Here is a 22500-nt window from a genome sequence, read left to right on the forward strand (position 1 = left end):
ATCTCACACGGCATAAATAAATCTCTGCGCCTTGAATCCGTGGTTGAGATATGTGCGCGATATAAATTGCATAAAATAAAATAAAATGTTAGGGTGTGTGTGTGTGTGTGTGTGTGTGTGTGTGTGTGTGTGTGTGTGTGTGCGTGTGTGTGTGTGTGTATGTGCGTGCGTGTGTGTGTGTGTTAGGGTGTGTGTGTGCGTGCGTGCGTCTGTGTTTGTGTGTGTGTGTGCGTGCGTGCGTGCGTGTGTGCGTGCGTACGAGTCGTGCGTGTGACAGAGGTATGGAAACATGAAATTAAAAAAACAAAAGTTGAATGTATGCCTCTAAAATAAAAATTCGTCGGGCTTTAAACTGACCAACCATTATTATCCAGTCATGTCATTCACAACGGGGGAAGAGAATTAACACGCATGCCAGCCACCAAGGTATAAACATCACTAACGGTGGTGCTGGGTCACAATACAGTGGAACCCCCCTTTTAAGACCTCCAAAAATCTGAGACAACGAGGTCTTAAAAAGGAGGGAGTCTTAAAATGGGGGTAAATTTACAGATGTTATGAGCAGAAAATCTAAAAAAAACAAAAGGTCTTAAAAAGAGGGAGTCTTAAATTGGGGGGTCTTAATAGGGGGTTCCACTGTACCTCTAAACGAAGGGCACATTTTGTTTGTTTGTTTGTTTGCTTAACGCCCAGCCGATCACGAAGGGCCATATCAGGGCGGTGCTGCTTTGACATATAACGTGCGCCACACACAAGACAGAAGTCGCAGCACAGGCTTCATGTCTCACCCAGTCACATTATTCTGACACCGGACCAACCAGTCCTAGCACTAACCCCATAATGCCAATTTTAAAGTCTTAGGTATGACGGGGCGGACGCCTTACCACTAGGCCAACCGTGCCGGTAAACGAATGCACATGACAAGAGGTGTACACAACTGTGTCAACACATAGTCATTAGCTCGTATTCATTCGCGTGCATCAGTTAGTGTGTGCAGGATAAAAGGAGGGTGTCGTAGTCGTAACGAAGGGAAAACTGTACATAACCGAGTGACGGAGGCGGGTAAAGCGGCATTACTGTATGCAGCATGTGTGCAGCCCGTGCGTGTGTGTGTGTGTGGGGGGGGTGTTAGGGTGTGTGTGTGTGTGTGTGTGTGCGGGTGTGTGTGTGTATGTACGTGCGTGCGTGCGTGTGTGTGTGTTAGGGTGTGTGTGTGTGCGTGCGTCTGTGTTTGTGTGTGTGTGTGTGTGTGTGCGTGCGTGTGTGCGTGCGTACGAGTCGTGCGTGAGAGCTTGTGCGTGTGACAGAGGTATGGAAACATGAAATTAAAAATTACATAGGCTTATCTAACAAAGTTATTTTGTTTTAAAATAAGAAAAAATAGAATCCCGAATAGAACTACTGTGTACTAATGATTATATTTCTCACAGGAGTATCGCTGTAAACAATCAATGTGTCACGTAGTACTGATATGATAATGTCAACTCCTAGATACCAAAACATGTTTTGGTGACCTCCTTACCCATTGACTTGACATGATATTTGACAGGTCGTGTTATTGTAACTTCCGAAAATACACATAAGAGAGAGAGAGAGAGAGAGAGAGAGAGAGAGAGAGAGAGAGAGAGAGAGAGAGAGAGAGAGAGAGAGAGAGAGAGAGAGAGAGAGAGAGAGATTCCATTGGTGTTACCGTGACTTCAACGTTCTTTCTCTCAAAGTGGGTGACGAAATTTGCACAGTGCATGCAACGGCACAAAAGCTTGATACATACACTGTTATGACTGTTTTATTCATTTGAACAGTTCAATGAACGTTCTCGTCTGTGGTCGATTGTGCATTTGAATAGTTATAGGGTTATTTCTTTCCGTATGTTGAAGATTGTGCATTTTTAACAGTTGAAGACATTTTTTCATATGTTGAAGATTGTGAATTCAAACAGTTGAATAAATGTTTGTTTCCAGAAGATTGTGTATTTGAACGGGTGAAGAAAGTTCCCGTCTGTTGAAGATTGTGCATTTGAACACTTGAAGAAATGTTCCCATCTGTAGAAAAATGTGCATTAGAACCGTTGAAAAAAATGTGCATTAGAACCGTTGAAAAAAATGTGCATTAGAACCGTTGAAAAAAAATGTGCATTAGAACCGTTGAAAAAAATGTGCATTAGAACCGTTGAAAAAAATGTGCATTAGAGCCTGTTGAGAATTGTGCATTTGATAAACAAATGAAGAAATGGTCCGGTCCATACATTTTATTTTTGTTAAAAGAACAGTAAAAAGGCCGTTTCCGTCTGTGGAAGAGTATGCATTTAAACAGTTAAAATTAAAATAGATATTGATCATTGTCGGCATGTGGAAGTTCTCCTTTTGGTGAAAGCACCAGCACAACACTATGGACTAAGTCAAATTATCATTTGTTTTGTCAGAAGTCGAACGGGTTTGACGCAGTGGACTCTATACTTTTCAATTCATATGCGACACAAAGATGAAACGCCGCTATTTCCCCCACCAGTTCCCTAACTGAGTCCACACTACTTCAAATACAAGTACAGTGTTTGGGGGAAAATGTGACAGTTCCAAAGTTCAACACGAAGTTTCTTATCGCCGTTAACAGATTGCTGTCTTTACTGCTTTACACGGGACATGCTGCCAAAAAGCGACAAGCTATATAACAAAAACTTTAAACACACACACACACACACACACACATACACACGCGTATATAATAATTACTCCTCCAAACATGTAATTATTTTGTGTTGGCATTCAGCCGGCAAACAAGCTTGATGCATACATTGCTGATATTTCATCCTACACTTATACTTATCGTCATGCTCTTAAGCGCAATTTTTGTGCAGAATTAACAAAAAGTACAATGATACTTATGGTTTAGCAATAAAGTGCAATGCTTTGTGCAGGATAAAAACAGTGTGTAAAAATAAACCTGTGATATTGCTTGGATACAAATAGCGAGTGGACAGTTTTTCTTCCCTCGTCCCATAGAAAGAAGCACAATTAACCAGAAATGATTAACCCTTCGCTTTCCCAACACACACACACACACACACACACACACACACACACACACACACACACACACACGCACGCACGCACGCACACACACACAAACACATGCACGCACACAAGCACGCACGCACACACACGCGCGCCGCGCGCGACACAACTTGAATACGGAAAACTATTAAGATATACACGAGGCCTGTACCTGATGTTCAATACCTACTCCAGAACGTTAATCTCAAGGATAAGGTCTGCAGTTTGAACTATCCTTTACTTTTACTAAGACCTAATTACATATTGTCGCTAATTACATTCAAATTCGTTGCCACGTACGCGTGTTCACGTCCCAAGTATGTAACATCACTCTGTAATGTATTGCTGTAATGGGGTTCATCCTTCGTGTCTACCCGAGTCAAGTTAATAGAGCAAATCTGTTCCTTTCTAGGCCCCAGCCGTTTGAAACAGCGCAGCGCGGCAGTGAATAGCAAAAGTGCAACGTTTGAAATAAATGTAAACCTCATCTTTTGACGTGAGATGTAACTCACCCACATATAAGTACAGATTTGCTTGCACTCAAGCACAACTAGTCTGTCATCGTTAAGATATCTTTCTTTCTTTATTTGGTGTTTAACGTCGTTTTCAACCACGAAGGTTATATCGCGACGGGGAAAGGGGGGAAGTATGGGATAGAGCCACTTGTTAATTGTTTCTTGTTCACAAAAGCACTAATCAAAAAATTGCTCCAGGGGCTTGCAGCGTAGTACAATGTATTACCTTACTGGGAGAATGCAAGTTCCAGTACAAAGGACTTAACATTTCTTACATACTGCTTGACTAAAATCTTTACAAACATTGACTATATTCTATACAAGAAACACTTAACAAGGGTAAAAGGAGAAACAGAATCCGTTAGTCGCCTCTTACGACATGCTGGGGAGCATCGGGTAAATTCTTCCCCCTAACCCGCGGGGGGGGGGGGGGGGAGGGATCGTTAAGATATTAAGCTTTAAGTTGTCAGTTATCATTCACATGAGCTATGTATAGTCAGTTGATTACTGTTATTACTGCATCAGCCACAGCTCAAATGCAGCTACAGTGGGTCAATAGTCTTTGGCTCGGTCCGGACTAAGGGATTTCAGCTTTGTAGATGCCACAACCAATTTGTGATTTATTCACTACTAACTGGGGAACAGGGGATGTTTTGACCCCTTTAATGTTAGCACTTATTCTAATTTGAATAAGCTTACGTATGCGCTTGCTTGGGTCTACTCTTTTGATTTACGCCGTGGTTTGTCAGAACGTCTGAGAAGAAAACCTATGAAGTAACCTTCAACACAACGCAAGGAAGCAAGGAAGCATCATCACAGACTGCCCACTCGATCAGGAGCTCAGAACAAAAGCTGTTATTTGTTGAAACAGTGCTACGTTCTCGCGGAAATAGCAGACACTTGTTTCAGCGTTTCCCCGGCAACCAGCACGGTTACCGCACCGGACACAACCTTGTTTGTCTTCAGAACGGAAGGGAGGGCGGGTGTTGTGGGGATTCGAAGGTCGGAAGCATCAGCCACTGAGATGGGAAGAAAATCCATACAACTTTTCTGGATTTACTGGCAGACAGATGACCGTGCTGAAAGGCAGTCTCCTTGCCAACAACATTCAAAGCTCCCGAAAATTATATCGAACTTTGGCTTTTTATTTAGCTAATACAACAAAAAGAAAATACTTAATGTTGAGGGTTTTTTTCAAACCTGCCTTCTACTGAAACAAAGTGTTCGTTCTCTCTGAAATAATCTTAATTTCATTACTTCAACTGTAAGTGCTTGAGTTCATCAGCGACGTGTTCCGATGTGACGCTCTTATGACGAATAGCGTGACGCAGTTCACCCGAGAAGTCGATGGTGTGACATACGTCATCAAGGATGTGTCGATGTGAATGATATACTCTATCAACAGGCGAAAGTCCAAACAAAACAAAAAAGTAACCCGCCAGCCGGGCAAGCAACTCAAAGAAAGTGTCTACATATGTACTACTGCTAGCCCGGCAGCTTTTTTATTCGTCCCTGGCGAACGGGCGGATGGTTGGGCAAATTCTTGATCAAGATGAGATGACGTACTGACGTATGAGTCTATACATGTATCTAGGAGTGTGACGTATGGCGCATGTACGTACCTTTTGGGGCGGGTGTCCCTCGTAGCAGTGAGCTCTGCCCTGCATGAGGACCACCGCCTTTCCTCCCAGCTTGCCGATCACCAGCTTTCCCTCGTGGCCTGGCACTGCAAGCATATATACACAGTGTTACACAAAAGGCATCATAGTCAAACCCGGACTTACTTCTGAATCACAATGTGACTGATCGAATCATAGTTGTGGTTTTGTACAGTGAAACCTCCCTTTTAAGACCCTGTTTTCTCAGACTGTTTTGTCCATAAGCTCTTTAAATGTACCGGGTACCCCAATTTTGAGACTCCCTCCTTTTTACATTTAGTCAAGTTTTGACTAAATGTTTTAACGTAGAGGGGGGAATCGAGACGAGGGTGTGGTGTATGTGTGTGTGTCTGTGCGTGTGTGTGTGTGTGTGTGTGTGTGTGTGTGTAGAGCGATTCAGACCAAACTACTGGACCGATCTTTATAAAATTTGACATGAGAGTTCCTGGGTATGATATCCCCGAACGTATTTTTCATTTTTTTGATAAATGTCTTTGATGACGTCATATCCGGCTTTTCGTGAAAGTTGAGGCGGCACTGTCACGCCCTCATTTTTCAACCAAATTGGTTGAAATTTTGGTCAAGTATTGTTCGACGAAGCCCGGACTTCGGTATTGCATTTCAGCGTGGTGGCTTAAAAATTAATTAATGACTTTGGTCATTACAAATCTGACAATTGTAAAAAAATATTTCTTTTATAAAACGATCCAAATTTACATTCATCTTATTCTCCATCATTTGCTGATTCCAAAAACATATAAGTATGTTATATTTGGATTAAAAACAAGCTCTGAAAATTAAATATATAAAAATTATTATCAAAATTAAATTTTCGAAATCAATTTAAAAACACTTTCATCTTATTCCTTGTCGATTCCTGATTCCAAAAACATATAGATATGATATGTTTGGATTAAAAACACGCTCAGAAAGTTAAAACGAAGAGAGGTACAGAAAAGCGTGCTATCCTTCTAAGCGCAACTACTACCCCGCTCTTCTTGTCAATTTCACTGCCTTTGCCGTGAGCGGTGGACTGACGATGCTACGAGTATACGGTCTTGCTGCGTTGCATTGCGTTCCGTTTCACTCTTAGCTGAGAAGGAATTCAGAATGATCGTGCACTTTGTGAAGAGTCTTTGAAATTTGGCATGGTGGTAGGTATGGACACAAGGTTTTCAAAAACCATCGCAAACAAATTGAGCTTGACCTCGATTGGTCTGTTTGTGCAAAATCCAATATGGCCGCCACCCGGAAAAAGGACTGCTAAATTACACCCATTGTTACCACGACAGCATTGAGAAATACAACTTTTCACATGTGTTTTAGTGCAAGCAACCCATATCCAAGATGGATTTGACGTTTGGACGTCATTTGAACGTGAAAGGTCATTCATATGTCATTTTCAAGGTCATTTCATTTCAGAGTGTAATAACTCTGAACCTACTCAACTTAAAAAGAAACAATTAGTCTCTATACCCATGTTTTCGACCACTGGGAGTCTATTTCTGAACTCCTTGAATATCTCAGTCTCACCATTTAAGCTGAAAAGGTTCATATGTCATTCAAAATGGCCCCTTTCATAGCCCATGGTTTTTTGCTTTTGGGCACACAAACTATGCCCGCTGGATGCCTGTCTTCGTGAAGGACATGGCTTGTCTGCCAGAGACCCATCCAAGTGTCCATGAAGCCTTTGAGGACGGGAAGTTCGTTGTGCAGCGCAGTGACAAGAAGTTCTCCCTCATGGCGCTTGACCAGAGCCACAGCATCAAATTCCTGCAGGAGGACAGTGGAGCAAAAGGACTCTATGGTCAGCCAGAGGAAAAAGAGTTTATTGAACTCTCAAAACCAGAGGTCCTGAGAGTCATTGATGAATTTGAAAACGAAAGTCTTTCAGCTTCAAACAGAGAAGTCAATTTAGAGCACCCAGAGTCTTCTGTTGCTGAACAAAACAAGTTCCTGAAACATCTCTAAGCACTGCTCTATCTTGTGAAAGAGGGAACTGTAGTGGTCAACCCATTCAAGGAGACAGGCTCCCAGCTCGTCACACTGGACACCGGTGAAGTCATGGACCCAGTAATTGTCAACTGCTTGAGGGAAGCTCCAAACATCGGCAAGGCCATGTTTACAGAGTTTGTGAGGCACAGACTTGAAACTTGCTCCAAACACTTGTTTGATGTTATCCCAAGGGCCAATTTGTACTCTTTCAACAACCGGCCACCTGTGGACCTGAAGAAGGGTGCTAACAAGTTGGGATCAGCAAGGGCAAATGCGGCGCTCATCACCAAGGTGTTTCTGTCCTTGCTAGGACGATCTGATGTTGATATATATGGACGACCTTTTCAGACATGAGATTCAGCGTGAATCTCCTTCCTTGCGTGATCGTGGAAAACTGATGTCAGGTACAAATTCTGCCCTTCTCGGCTGCCTGCCTGGAATGCCTTACCCTGGACGCTCTCCTGCAGCAAAAGAAGCCTCTGTGATCGTACTGGATATGCCAGCCATCATCCATATTGTCAATCCCTAGCGTGCCACTGTGTTTGAAGAATACACACTTTTGCATTTGCTACTCTTCTTAGAGAGCCCGATGACCAACAACACCACAAGAGTGAATGCTGTTTGGGACACATATCAGGATGCAAGTCTCAAATCACAGACTCGTGCCAAGCGTGGTGAAAGTGAAGGAAGGCGAACTAGAGTCTCAGCAAAGATACCTATTCCAAAGGGAGCTGACTGGCAGAAGTTCCTCAAGGAGTCTGACAACAAGGATGAGCTGTTCCAGTTCCTCAGTGAGCAACTAGAGCGACATACCACTGATGCAAGATATCATCTCCTGACTACGAAGGTTGACCTTGTGCTCACTAACAGACCAACAAATATATCAGCCTTATCCCCTTGCCACCAAGAAGAAGCTGACACACGGATGATGCTTCACCTCTGCCATGCTGCTGAGCAGGGACACACCGTAGACCTACCTCAGGACAGTGGACACAGATGAGGTGGTTCTTGCCATCCATCACTTTGATCAGCTGAAACTGTCAGAGCTGTGGATTGGATTTGGGTCAGGAAAGACATTCAGAGACATTCCAGTACATTACATTGCTCAACAGCTGGGACCTCAACGCTGCCAGGCACTTCCCTTCTTTCATTCTTACACAGGATGTGATGTAACATCGGCCATGTTCGGAATTGGCAAAAAGACAGCATGGAATGCATGGGCCACTTTTCCTGAGGTCACTGACACCTTCATCGCCATCACCCAGGACCCAACCAGCCTCACACTCGACTCACTGCACATGCAGCGTCTGGGGCGTTTCACTGTGCTGATGTACAGCAAAAACTGTAGATCAACGTCTGTCAACGAAGCAAGAAAGCTGATGTTTACTGTTGGTCTCAAACCTCTGGAATCCATCCCACCAACCCAGCATGCGTTGTTCCAGCACACAAAGCGAGCATTGCTCATCGCAGCTTTCATCTGGAAACAGTCTCTGTCCAAAACCTCCAACATCCCAAACCCAAGTGAATGGGGATGGGAATGGAATGAGAGAACCAAGGCATGGGTGCCATACTGGACAAGTCTGCCTGACGCCAGCACAGGGTGCTCACTGTTGCTCCACTGTGGCTGCTTGGTTGCTTGCAAAGGAAACTGCAAGTGTCATCGCGCTGGTCTTCGCTGTGGTCCACTGTGCAAGTGTGAAGGAGGCTGCGCAAACAGTGCCAGTGACTAAGTCCAGAACTTACGACCAGTCGACCATATCTATAACATCGACAATTCTGAGCACCATAATTCGTGTTCAACTAAATAGTTAGTCGTGAGTTGAAGAACTTGAACCGTGAGCTCACAGGGCTCACGCAAGGGTGTGGCAACCCAATTTCATCTTTTGAAGTTAATAAATTCCAAAGTTATCGTCTTTGTTAACTGAAATGACCTTGAAAAATGACATTTAACTCAGAAAATAGCGGTGAAACACCAGAGATCTCATATTTGGATTCTTTGCACTAGAAAACATGGGATAACAGACATTTGACAAGGTTCTAGTAATAATGGGAGCTGCTATATGACATTTACTGCTTCCGTCGGCGGCCATATTGAATTTTGCGCAAACAGGCAACAAAACGTAAGGTTGAATTTGTTTGCGATGGTTTTTGAAAACCTTATGACCATACCTAACTCCATGCCAAATTTCAAAAACTCTTCACCAAGTGCACGATTGTTCTAGATATGACAGAATTCCCACCGCGCTATTTGTGAGTTCGACAGCTACTTGACTAAATGTTGTATTTTCGCCTTACGCGACTTGTTACATTTAGTCAGGTTTTGACTAAATGTTTTAACGTAGAGGGGGAATCGAGACGAGGGTCGTGGTGTATGTGTGTGTGTGTGTATGTGTGTGTGTGTGTGTGTGTGTGTGTGTGTGTGTGTGTGTGTGTGTGTGTGTGTCTGTGTCTGTGTGTCTGTGTGTCTGTGCGTGTGTGTGTGTAGAGCGATTCAGACTAAACTACTGGACCGATCTTTATGAAATTTTACGTGAGAGTTCCTGGGAATGATATCCCCGGACATTTTTTTCTTTTTTTCCATAAATGTCTTTGATGACGTCATATCCGGCTTTTTGTAAAAGTTGAGGCGGCACTGTCACACGCTCAATTTTCAATCAAATTGATTGAAATTTTGGCCAAGCAATCTTCGACGAAGGCTGGACTTCGGTATTGCATTTCAGCTTCGTGGCTTAAAAATTAATTAATGACTTTGGTCATTAAAAATCTGAAAATTGTTAAAAAAAAATGTTTTTTATAAAACGATCCAAATTTACGTTCATCTTATTCTTCATCATTTTCTGATTCCAAAAAACATACAAATATGTTATATTTGGATTAAAAACAAGCTCTGAAAATTAAAAAATATAAAAATTATGATCAAAATTAAATTTTGCAAATCAATTTAAAAACACTTTCATCTTATTCCTTGTCGGTTCCTGATTCCAAAAACATATAGATATGATATGTTTGGATTAAAAACACGCTCAGAAAGGTAAAACGAAGAGAGTTACAGTAAAGCGTGCTATGAAGCACAGCGCAACCGCTACCGCGCCAAACAGGCTCGTCACTTTCACTGCCTTTTGCACTAGCGGCGGACTACGTTCAGTTTCATTCTGTGAGTTCCACAGCTTGACTAAATGTAGTAATTTCGCCTTACGCGACTTGTTAAGACCTGATTTTCTCAGAGTGTTTGAGGTCTTCAAAGGGGGGTTCCACTGTAGTTGGGACACATGAGAATTGTGTCATGCCGCACAGTTCTGTCACCGTGCACCGTTTCTGCTGTAAAATATTTTCTGAAGCTGATCTGCCCTACTCTGACAAACCATGCACGTTCCTGTAAATACACAGAAATACTATTTGACCAAGATACAAGCACGTATACGAATAAAAAGTTGTTGTTGTTGTTGTTGGTCCCTCGTTTTCGAATATATGCCCACCGACTCATGGTTTAATTGCTTGAATGTCGGGTCTGATGGGTCCGGAAGCCGCTGATGATAAAGCTTACTTAAGAGTTAAGTTATCAATCTCTATATGACCCAGATAAGGAGTAAAGTTTTCGTATCTGACCTGTGCTGATAGGGAAGCCCGTGATGTCGGCGTAGTTAATGACCGTCCTGTCCTCCACCTTGTCGGCCAGTGCCCCCAGTCCTGACCCGCAGATGATGCCCAGCTTGGGCCGGTGCTTGGTCTGCGCCAGGATCCCATTGGCAATCCGCTCGATGTTCTCGTACATATATTCCCTGTTGACACAAGGTCAGCAACGCATTAGACTCTAGACTCAAGACTCAAAGATTTGAATGTCCTTATAACAACAAGGAAAATTGCCTCGCAGTGTCAGGCGGTTTAAAACACACAAAAACATTCCATTCACTAACAGTTCAACATTTCACCAAAAAGATCCACGACAACTGCATTGCGGCTAATGAAAGTTCTTATTATAGCCTCACTTTAACGGAATCCCATTAACATTCTTCTGTGGGTTGTTTTTTATGTTGACAAAAGTAACACATTTGCAGCAATAGAACCTTCTGATTCTACCCTGTCTGAGACGGAATGCCATACAGTCAGTGTTTTCTAAAAACACAGCTGCCTGTTAACAAAAACACATGCGCGGCTACTGAAAAGTTTGAATTTTACTTTGTTTAAGAGTAAGAGAAAGACAGTATTTTTCTAAAACATGCCATCCCTGCCGAGACCAGCAACACGTTTACATCCATTGAAAGTTTGTATTCTTCTGCCTGTGTCTCACCCGAAATCCCACTTGCAGCCTTCTGTTTTTCCTAAAAAGATGTGTGCTCTCTGTTGACAAAAGCAACATGATTTTGCGGCGATTCAAATTTTCGATTCTATTCTGTCGCAGATGGAGTCGCACCCGCAGCAGCAGCCTTTTGTATTTTCTAAAAACATGCGCTCACTAATCGACACAAACAAGTCATTTGCGGGTATTGAAAGTTTTGATTTTCTCAGATTTGGTTTTTGAGCAGCAGTGCTAGGTACGGGTAATAAGTCATTTTCTGGATCGACGGTTCAATCTTCTTCCTGTTTTGTCGTTGTCAGAAATGGTGTCCCTACAAGACTACAGAGATATGTTTTAAGAATGATTTCCCAAGTACATTTGATAGTATGCCTAATATATCTCCCCAAGGAATAACAAGTCGCGTAAGGCGAAAATACAATATTTAGTCAAGTAGCTGTCGAACTCACAGAATGAAACTGAACGCAATGCCATTTTTCAGCAAGACCGTATACTCGTAGCATCGTCAAGTCCACCGCTCATGGCAAAGGCAGTGAAATTGACAAGAAGAGCGGGGTAGTAGTTGCGCTAAGAAGGATAGCACGCTTTTCTGTACCTCTCTTTGTTTTAACTTTCTGAGCGTGTTTTTAATCCAAACATATCATATCTATATGTTTTTGGAATCAGGAACCGACAAGGAATAAGATGAAAGTGTTTTTAAATTGATTTGGACAATTTAATTTTGATAATAATTTGTATATATTTATTTTTCAGAGCTTGTTTTTAATCCGAATATAACATATTTATATGTTTTTGGAATCAGCAAATGATGGAAAATAAGATAAACGTAAATTTGGATCGTTTTATAAATTTTTATTTTTTTTTTACAATTTTCAGATTTTTAATGACCAAAGTCATTAATTAATTTTTAAGCCACCAAGCTGAAATGCAATACCGAACCCCGGGCTTCGTCGAAGATTACTTGACCAAAATTGCAACCAATTTGGTTGAAAAATGAGGGCGTGACAGTGCCGCCTCAACTTTCACGAAAAGCCGGATATGACGTCATCAAAGACATTTATCAAAAAAATGAAAAAAACGTATGGGGATTTCATACCCAGGAACTCTCATGTCAAATTTCATAAAGATCGGTCCAGTAGTTTAGTCTGAATCGCTCTACACACACACACACACACACACGCACGCACACACGCACGCACGCACATACACCACGACCCTCGTTTCGATTCCCCCTCGATGTTAAAATATTTAGTCAAAACTTGACTAAATATAAAAAGGAATTTATATATATATATATATGTGAGTGAAGAGATCTCAGCATGTGTTGGGATCTGTTTAGACCGAAATTATGCAGTATTTCAAAACCCTATCTTCATTGTTCTTTACACCCCCGGTATAGGGGTGTGTATAGATGTGTTTGTTTGTTTGTGTGTTTGTGTTCGCATATAGATCTCAAGAATGAACGGACCGATCGTCACCAAACTTGGTGAACAGGTTCTATACATTCCTGAGACGGTCCTTACAAAAATTGGGACCAGTCAAACACACGGTTAGGGAGTTATTGGTGGATTAAGATTCTACAAGGACTTATAGAGGGACATATTAATGGTCAAAGGGAAATAACCTTCTCAGTTGGTGGCAGTGAGAATGGTAAGGACGGGGGTGTTTTTCCTACCTCGGAGGAATTTCTTGTTTTGTAACAGAAACACCTATTCGGAGCTGTTTTGGTACTGTAGATCGTGAAAACAAATTGAAAAGCTTTATTTAGTACACAATATTAAATTCGTACCACCTATAACCTAAATTCAACAATTACATGGAGATAAGCAGCGGTAACACCAACATAACATTGGGTGGTGCGTGTTAAATCAACATAACTATACACCTGACTTTTCTTTTCTTTTCTAACTTTATAACCCATATCATTTCCCATTTCATACAGTAAAATTTATGCAAACAGACCAAAGTTGTTGTAAGCAGTTGTTTTAAGTTTCAAGCTTTTAGAGCCATGAAAGCACAAACGGGTTAACATGGACGGCGCTAATAGCCATTAAAGCGAGTTGTAACACCAACAAAACATGGGATGCTGTACGTATAGCATCTATATATATATACGACTAGTGTCTGTGTGTCTGTCTGTCTGTCTGTCTGTCTGTCTGTCTGTGTGTCTGTGCGCGATGCACGGCCAAAGTTCTCGATGGATCTGCTTCAAATTTGGTGGGCTTATTCAGAGAGACCCCGGACACAACCTCATCGATGAGATATTTCAACACGTGCTCTCAGCGCGCAGCGCTGAACCGATTTTGTTTTTTGTGCTGAACCGATTATGTTTTTTTTGTCTGGATCCACTACCAGTAACTCTTCCTTATCTTCTCCAGTGTTTTCAGCCGCGATTATCTCCCTTCCTCCGTGCGGTGCGCCGGCAAAGTCGGCGTACACCCGGCATAGCCGGGTCCCCGGCGGAGCCGGGTATTCGGATCGACTTCTTCCCGGCGCAGCCGTACCCGGCGAAGCGGGTATTCATCTAGTCTTCTATATATATATATACGACTAGTGTCTGTCTGTCTGTCTGTCTGTCTGTCTGTTCGCGATGCACGGCCAAAGTTCTCGGTGGATCTTTTTCAAATTTGGACACCGTATTCAGCTACACCCCGGACACAACCTCATCGATGAGACATTTCAACACGTGCTCTCAGCGCGCTGCGCTGTGCGCGCTGAACCGATTTTTTTGTTTTGTTTTTTGTCGGGATCCACTACCAGTAACTCTTCCTTATCTTCTCCAGTGTTTTCAGCCGCGATTATCTCCCTTCCTCCATGTGGCGTCAATCCATATTCCCGTTACTACGTTACTATTTTTAGAAGGTCACTGCACGTTACTATTTTTAGAAGGTCTCCAGTGTTTTGCGCGTTTATCTCCTTTCCTTCCTTCGCGCAGCCTGGTATTCGGCTCTACTTCTTCCCGGCGAAGCCGGTACCCGGCGAAGCGGGTAATCATCTAGTGTTTAATATAAAGGCCAGTATGTCTCGGAAAACTATTGACGCAACGATGTATCTGTTTGCCGTCAAAACATGATCACAACTTTTCCACAGATGATCCGGGACGACCTCCTTGACGAGATTTTCAACTGTTTGAAAGAGATTAGAATTTTAAACAATATTTCAAGTACCGACTGTAAATGAATCTGAGCTCAGTGTAACTTGGTAACCTTCTACGTTTTACTGTGGTACGCCTTGACTGTGAAGAGTTTTAAACAGTATGACAAGAACAAAACAGAGAAAAATATCGATGCTGAATCGGTCTCGCATGACCCCCTGAGTTCTGGACACACACACACACACACACACACACACACACACACACACACATACATACATACACACACACACATACACACACACTGCAAACACACACACACAGCTGTGGAAAAAGGAGGAGCAAGTGTAAACTACTCCATAAATATAATCAACAAAGAACTGTTCCTTGTTCGACGGAAAACTGTACAGAAGAAAAGTGCGGTGTTCACACACACACACACACACACACACACACACACACACACACACACTCGCATACACACACACTCGCATACACACCCACTCGCACACACACACACACACACACACACACACACACACACACACACAATCTCACAGATGACTGCAAACATCATCAGTGTTGCCAGTCAAACGAAACTGTATGTGGTTTGCCAGCTCGTATCTTTCGCCCCAAAAAAAGAGAGATTAACATGTTACCATGCACTTGTACGCGTGTACGCAAAGACTCCTGACCTATTTGTGCATCGTCTGCTTTGCCGTTTTGAGATGCATGCAGATACTGTGTTATCCACAACCTGATGCAAACTGCGCACGAGTAGGCACATTCGTGCTTGAAGAATTTTTGTCATACGAGTAGTACCGCGAATTGTGAATTTGAGTCACACAATTTCTGTTTGGGAAACTTGTCTTTGGTTTGCATTGAGAAGTATTACGCCCCTTCTTCAAAGACCACAGACGTCATGACGCCAGTATTTCACACTGTCACAGTTATTTTTCGGCAAGACTCGACATTCTTTCAGTTTCAGTGCCCCTCTGATGACTGATAATCAAAAGAAGTCTTTTGGAATTCCCAAATGTGATTGTAAAATAATTATACTGTTTTGATTTATATTCGTCAACAAATGTAAACTGGATAGTAATAATATATATATATTTCCTTAGTTTTTCACCCGCTATATTATTATCAGGGATTGCCCTGATTACAGACACAAATTCTGATCGTGAGATGTTAAATCTCTTCATTAAGTTTTATAGCTAACACACAGACAAGCTCTACACGTTTGTCAAACCCTCGTATGAAAAGCCGGATCTGTGGGAAATGGGTTCAAAGTACTGGGGCTGAAACGGACGTGAAACTGATACTGCTGTCTACAACAGTGGTTCCTGTGAACCTTTGAGTGCAAGGAATTACTACAAAGCACACTCCTTTAATTCAAATACTCCCGGTTGGAGAGACGCTTTGGTGCAGTCAAAAGACGATTTGGTGCAGTCAAAAGACGCTTTGGTGCAGTCAAAAGACGATTTGGTGCAGTCAACCATGTTTATTTATACTGTTCAAAAAAAGAAACGCATAGCTTGTAATATTTGGTTAATTTAGTTATATGGCTACAAGGATATCCACCAAACTGCAGAAAATGTTTATCTGGTCGTCGACCTTTCGTCCATTGCCACAAGTGAGCTGGTTTGAGAGCTCGCAGACCTCACAGAGGAGCTGTCCTCACCCGCCGCCATCGCCAGAACCGAGTGCAGTGGGGCAACCAGCACCTTCGCTGGACCGTCCGGAATCACTGGAGACACGTGTGGTTCAGCGACGATTCCTACTTCCTGCTCCAGCGACATGATGGTCGGAGGAGGGTCTACCGGAGAGTAAACGAACGTTACGCGCCCAACTGTGTGGATGAGGCACCCGTTCATGGTGGTGGAGGCGTCATGGTGTGGGGGGCGATCAATACCGCTGGAAGGAGCACCCTGGTGCACGTCCAAGGGCGCATAACTGCCCAGCGATACGTGGAGGAAATTCTGCGCCCACACGCCCTTCCTCTTCTGGCTGACCAGGATGCCATATTCCAGCAGGACAACGCTCGCCCGCACACAGCACGACTCACCACCCAGTTCCTCACCGACCACCATGTCCAGGTGCTTCCCTGGCCATCCATGTCGCCAGACATGAACCCGATAGAACACCTCTGGGATGAATTGGACAGACGTGTGCGCAGGCGAGAAGAAGCGCCGGCAAATCACCGCGATCTATTGCAGGCACTTCTGGAGGAGTGGGACACCATCCCACAACAAGATACCCGGCATCTGATCCAGTCCATGCCCAGAAGGTGCCGGGCAGTTGTTGCTGCTCAAGGCAGTCACACCCCCTACTGACTTGACAGCCTCGGCACCCAATCGTATTGATTGACTGATTGATTTGAAGATGCAAATGAACTGTGTGTGCATTCAACTGTGTCCATACCAAATTTCAAACAAATAATCTAAATATTGGATTTTCTGTTAATTTTTTCGAAAAATAAAACAAATTTGGCAAGTAGCAACTATGCGTTTCTTTTTTTGAACAGTATATTAGCGTGAGTCATTTGTCACACGTATACATCTCTGTTCTGAAATATTCAAAATGAATGTATATGGGCACGCCGTATTAGTTATTACACTGTACACATGAATCCTGCATACTGCCGCCGAAAAGCTCGTGAAACCAGACCGACAGTAATTCTATGTTCAACCCCCACAATCGCCTATTGAATAACGCAACTCTCCCAATAAGGAAGCGACACATGTGCCGGTTAATTGAGACTGACAAAATATATTCCAAATGTAAGTGCAAGTATTATATTTTCAGAATCTGTTACAAATCAGGTAGCTGTCAACTTCTCGTTAAACCCATAAATGTAAAACGTTTTCTGTTTAGATATATATGTCCGTGTCTGTACGAATAGTCAATACGTAAACACTTTCATTGGTGTTAAAACATAACTAGACTGACTCTACACATTTATACATATAAAATGTGCCGGAGACCGCACACATCTCATCTCAGTTAAGTTTCCTTATATTATATATATTAAAATCGACCAAACAATCAGGGCTTAATTTATAGTGTCGTTTGTGTTGCAAACCCCAATCAAAACCCTTATTTGGAGGTTCTTGGCAAAAATGACACGTACACCATTCTGCATGACATAGCATCATAGCTACGCGGAATAGACCTAGCAAAATGAACTGTTCTGAATACTCAGGGAAATACTAAACTTGTTCATATTTAGCTGGTTCGATTTTTTAACGCAATTAATAGTGGGAGCTTTGCTTTTGTTTTGGGCATTCGATTTTCTGAGGTGAGTGCTGTCTCCGCTCCACTGTAAAGACACTGTTTTTTTCAAATTCAAGAAAGTTGTTTAGAGCATACGTATATATTCTGCCTATTTGGACGGCATAGATCACGGAATAACTGTGTGACAGGGGAGGCTACCGCTCCTTTCACAGCAGACTCTGCACCCGAGTTGTTGGCCTTTAAAAGTCAACACCAGTGGATTGTAGAATTCTGTTTGTGATGGGGTCTGGTGGTTTCCGATTGTCTGTATGTTCATGGAAACCTTCGGGTTTGCATAACAGTTTTTATAGGGCTAAGAAATTAGCCCTAACATTTTCAATCCTGTTTGATTGCACTTCGCTTCCCGAGGTGGTTGTAGTGTTTCGGCACACGGTTACAACTGTTCAAAAACACCGCGGATCGTTGCTAAAACTCTAACTGCTAGTGAAAATGTCATGATGAGACGTTCGTCTTCCTGTTGTGATGTGAAGCAATAAACATGCCATGTTCTGGTTACAAGAACCGCGAACCGCCAACTTGTTCATGACTTCACTGTGAGTCGCTTCGCCGTTTGTTTACCGCTGTTCACAGGCAATTAGCATATATATATACATATACATCTATGTGACAAGTCAAAGTAGTTTTGGGATGGTCTGTGTCCGGTTTTTGACAGATGTTTGTTACCTGTGGTCACCGAGTTGTATCAATTGTCTTTCGCGTTTAATTGTAAATTTCAGGACGCTCTCGGCTTCGGGGATTTCCGATCCATTACTAGATCAATTGACAAGGCATGCGAGGCAACTTACTCAGTTTCTCCGCCTCTTCCTAAGTCGGCGTCGAAATTTGTTTGTTTGTTTACTCTATCTTCTACGTTGAGAACCACACATGTACTAGATCTATACAAACCTTACTCATTCCCACAACCATAGATTAAAACTGTACGTGGTTTCAAAGAGACACATTTTACTTTGAATGGGGGACAGTTACCGTGATGTTGGCGGCCCGGCAACGCTTTGCTTATGAAATAGTATTTTGTTGTTCGTGGGTAGTACACATGTAAAGCGCGGAGAACACGGACATATTTAGTGTAGTTTGTGCTTCGAATTTATTAATTATCATTTCAAGTGGTGGCTCTGTCTGCAGAATCGGAATAATCAAGGCTATCAGTGTTTAGGCATTTGAATTGTATTGGAGTGTCCACATCACTGAGTAATATGCTCACTCAGAATAAGAAATCCATGTGTGCATTGCCTTATGCAAAAGGAGCAACTTTAAAAATAAAAAAAAGACGTTTCACGAGTACGGGAACGATTTGAAGACGATATGTATGCAAGATGTGAAAAGGGGAGGGAGAAGAGAGCCTGATAGGGGCGTGGGGGCGGGCGGCTGGTCCTCTGTCACGTAGTTCCCTGCGGGACCTGGACGTGCGAGTGGCTCTTGCACTGTATAGGCAGTATTCAAACGTGAGGTTCATAATCTTAGAAAGGAAACAATTCATCAAGAAACTAAATCCCAGGTGCACATCTGCAGACCCTAGGCAGTGTCCATGCACACCTTCTTGTTCCTGCTGCCTCTTTCCATATATCTCAAGTATGGCGACCACATACACACACACACACTTACATCTAGTTTTATATATATAGTAGATAGATATATCTATACTGCACTTGACCAACATTATAGCAAAATAGCTGCACAAGCAAAAACAAATGTTTGCATCAGTGACGAGCAAGCTGTTGACCGCGAGCCTGCTGCTGTTTTTTTCTCAGTGGCGACTGTGTGACCCAAGTAGTTATTGATCCACTGTTACAACTATGATGTTGTCAGTGATAGGACTCTTCCTTGTGCTGTTACTGGTGTCCTGGTCTACGACCACTGACTGACTGACCGGGGGCACCTTTACAGTGTAAGACGTACTATGATTAGCCGCGTAGCAGGAGAATATCTTTGTTGACAAAGTCTTTGAGGGCACTGACCTTCAATCTGGCTGTGGGCTTTAATTTACACAACTGATCTTGAACCTCGGAAGCTCTCTTGTGTACTTGTTATATTATAGGGACTAGTTCAGTCCTTACTTGGTCTGTAGACTAGACTAGCCTGTACTGGTCTTCTGTCCTGTTCAGCGGAACAGTTCAGCAGCGGGTGCCTGTAGCCACGATCATCCAGCGTTACTAGCTCTGTCTTTGATGTTTTAATTTTCAGCATGGCATTTTCTTACTCATACAGTTCATGCCCATGCTTTAGCGGATTGTGTCTCGACCAAGGAACTTCAGCTTACATATCACTGAGAGTACCTTTAGTGCTATGTATACCACGATTAGCGTTCTTTGGTGAATGAAAACGTGAATGAATTACTGTAATCGGGATGAGATTGAGAGTGAGAGTACACACACACACACTGCTCTGTCTCTCACTCTGAGAAACCTACATAAACGCTGTGGCACACACACACACACCCTTCTAGTCACCTACACCTTTCAACGGTGAAAAGAAGGCCTGAAAAGAACGAGGAGGATTGTGCCGTAAGGTCTTGTCTTGTTTACGCTTCCAAGGAATAAGGAAAACCTCGGGACAGCTATTTATAACCGCACAAAGTGCTGAACTGTGGGCGTTAATTTTTTTGAGTCTCGATCGATCGCGGCCCGTGTGCATATAATAAGCCCCTCGACCGCCTGAGCATCACTTCATTTCGGATTGCTGAACGTTACGATGTATAACACACTCACTTGGCAATGTCAGCCATGTTCTGTGGAAGATGACTCGCTTGTTGTCTCCTTCACAAAAGAAGATGCACGGAATATCCACCACACTAACACAAAGCACGAATGTGGAAGTGAATAGCGATGTGTGAGCCTGACTTGAACAGAACACGTGTTTGTATTGGCTGGGTGTGTTGTTTCGCGTTGTCGCTGGCACACACTGCAGACACGTCCAACCAATGAAATCTCTCCCTTTCGACGCTCCCACGACCTTGCATAATCGTTTAAGGTCGCGCCTCTGAATAATTTTGTTTTTGAACCTCCGACGTAATTACAAACGACGGACCTGGTGTGATTTCATTGTCGGGATGTTTCTTTTAAACCACAACAAAACAGTCTGTTTCTTTCGTTTTTTTCTGAAAAGCAGAATAATGGCTACACTCATTCCGTATTCAAATGTTCACTGACTGAACTTGACTGAAAAGCAGCTCCCCATATCGACTCAGTTCTTGCGGCAGAGACATAAAGAAAGAACCATGTATACTCTCTGGTTCTTTGTTGGGTTCGCATGCTTTTCCTCTGTGTGTGTGTGTGTGTGTGTGTGTGTGTGTCGAAAACTAAGTCAGTAGATAACAATACTCGTGGTTTCAGCCACAATATGATGTCAGGCGACATCTCCGTGGAAAAGATGTAAGGCGTGCAGAAGGTAAAACAAATCTGATTTTATTTTATATTCGAGTCGGGCAAAAAAACACCCACAGCAGCCGAAATATCGTACGTGTCGCCGTGATAAAGAAACACAATATTCTATCTAAAATCTTTAACCCAGTAACTGACTTGAGAAATTGTATAGAGTCACGAGTTATATAGCTAGTCTTTATGATTTTTCCTTTATTTCCCTCGGCCGGGGTTTCGTTACATATGGCGGATCAGCCACACAAAAATACACTGTATACACTATCTTCCAGTTATAAACCAAAAAAATGTGTTCGATTCCATGAGAATTCCCTGAACATTTGTTTTTATGGTTAACCATGTCAAGTTAACTGGGATCAGGACTTTTTTTCAAACGTTTAAAGGGGCTGTGCTGAACCGGACTTCACTGAGAAGTGATTAGTTGAATAAGTAGTCCTTGGTTATGTACTGACCTGAGTACGGTTACTTTTTTTCTCCATTAGAGTAGGAGTCCGTTGTTTTATGACAGATTATTATCGTTCTACGGACGGAGAGAGGAAGAGAGAAAGAGAGAGAGAGAGAGACTGGAGAGAGAGAGAGAGAGAGAGAGAGAGAGAGAGAATGACAATGACAATGACAAATTGACAATGACAATGACAATGACAAATTCTTTATTAACGAGGGTAATGGCATAAGCAAACAGGTGCGTTTTTACATCCAGCCCTCGCCCATGGGAGGGTTTAATCTAATGATAGTACGTTTTAGAAATGTTGGAATAACAATTAAAGAAGTAATAAAAGCAAACGACAAACAAGCAAACGATTAACAGACTAAACAAACAAACAAAAATATACATACAAACGAACATGACATATTATTGTCAAAGGTATAATGAAAACTGCTTAAAGCAACAAAAAACGTGTGAAACTTCGAGGGAAGAAAAAATCCGTGAAACTGAGCAAGTAATAGCATGTAGCATCGTTACATAAGTCATGTTATGAAATTAATTAGGCACATTTATCTACTGAAACGTGTAAAAGGTACAAATAAGGCATCAACAATATAAACATGTTCAGGCTAAGTGAGAACGAAATGTGCCATGTATAAGGAATGAGAAATATCTGTCTTTAAAAGTCTTGGCATTATTGACAGAATGTTTGAGACCGCTTGGTTTATTTATTTATTTATTTTATTTATTTATTTGGTGTTTAACGTCGTTTTCAACCACGAAGGTTATATCGCGA

The 22500-nt window shown here is 42.5% G+C and overlaps 1 protein-coding gene across 1 annotated transcript in view; it reads right to left on the reverse strand.

Moving 5' to 3' along the window:
* Positions 1-20772, reverse strand: part of LOC138974162 (purine nucleoside phosphorylase-like) — a 30061-nt gene extending 9289 nt beyond the window's left edge. Inside the window, exons 1-3 of the mRNA XM_070346867.1 lie at positions 20609-20772; positions 10825-10997; positions 5188-5291 (exon numbers count right to left, since the gene is read on the reverse strand). Of these exons, the coding sequence (XP_070202968.1) occupies positions 5188-5291; positions 10825-10997; positions 20609-20625 (294 nt within the window). The 5' untranslated portion in view covers positions 20626-20772. The remainder of the gene's footprint in view (positions 1-5187; positions 5292-10824; positions 10998-20608) is intronic.
* Positions 20773-22500: the final 1728 nt, after the last annotated feature.

Source organism: Littorina saxatilis, linkage group LG1 (genome assembly GCF_037325665.1).
Source record: "Littorina saxatilis isolate snail1 linkage group LG1, US_GU_Lsax_2.0, whole genome shotgun sequence".
Classification (NCBI taxonomy): Eukaryota; Metazoa; Mollusca; class Gastropoda; order Littorinimorpha; family Littorinidae; genus Littorina; species Littorina saxatilis.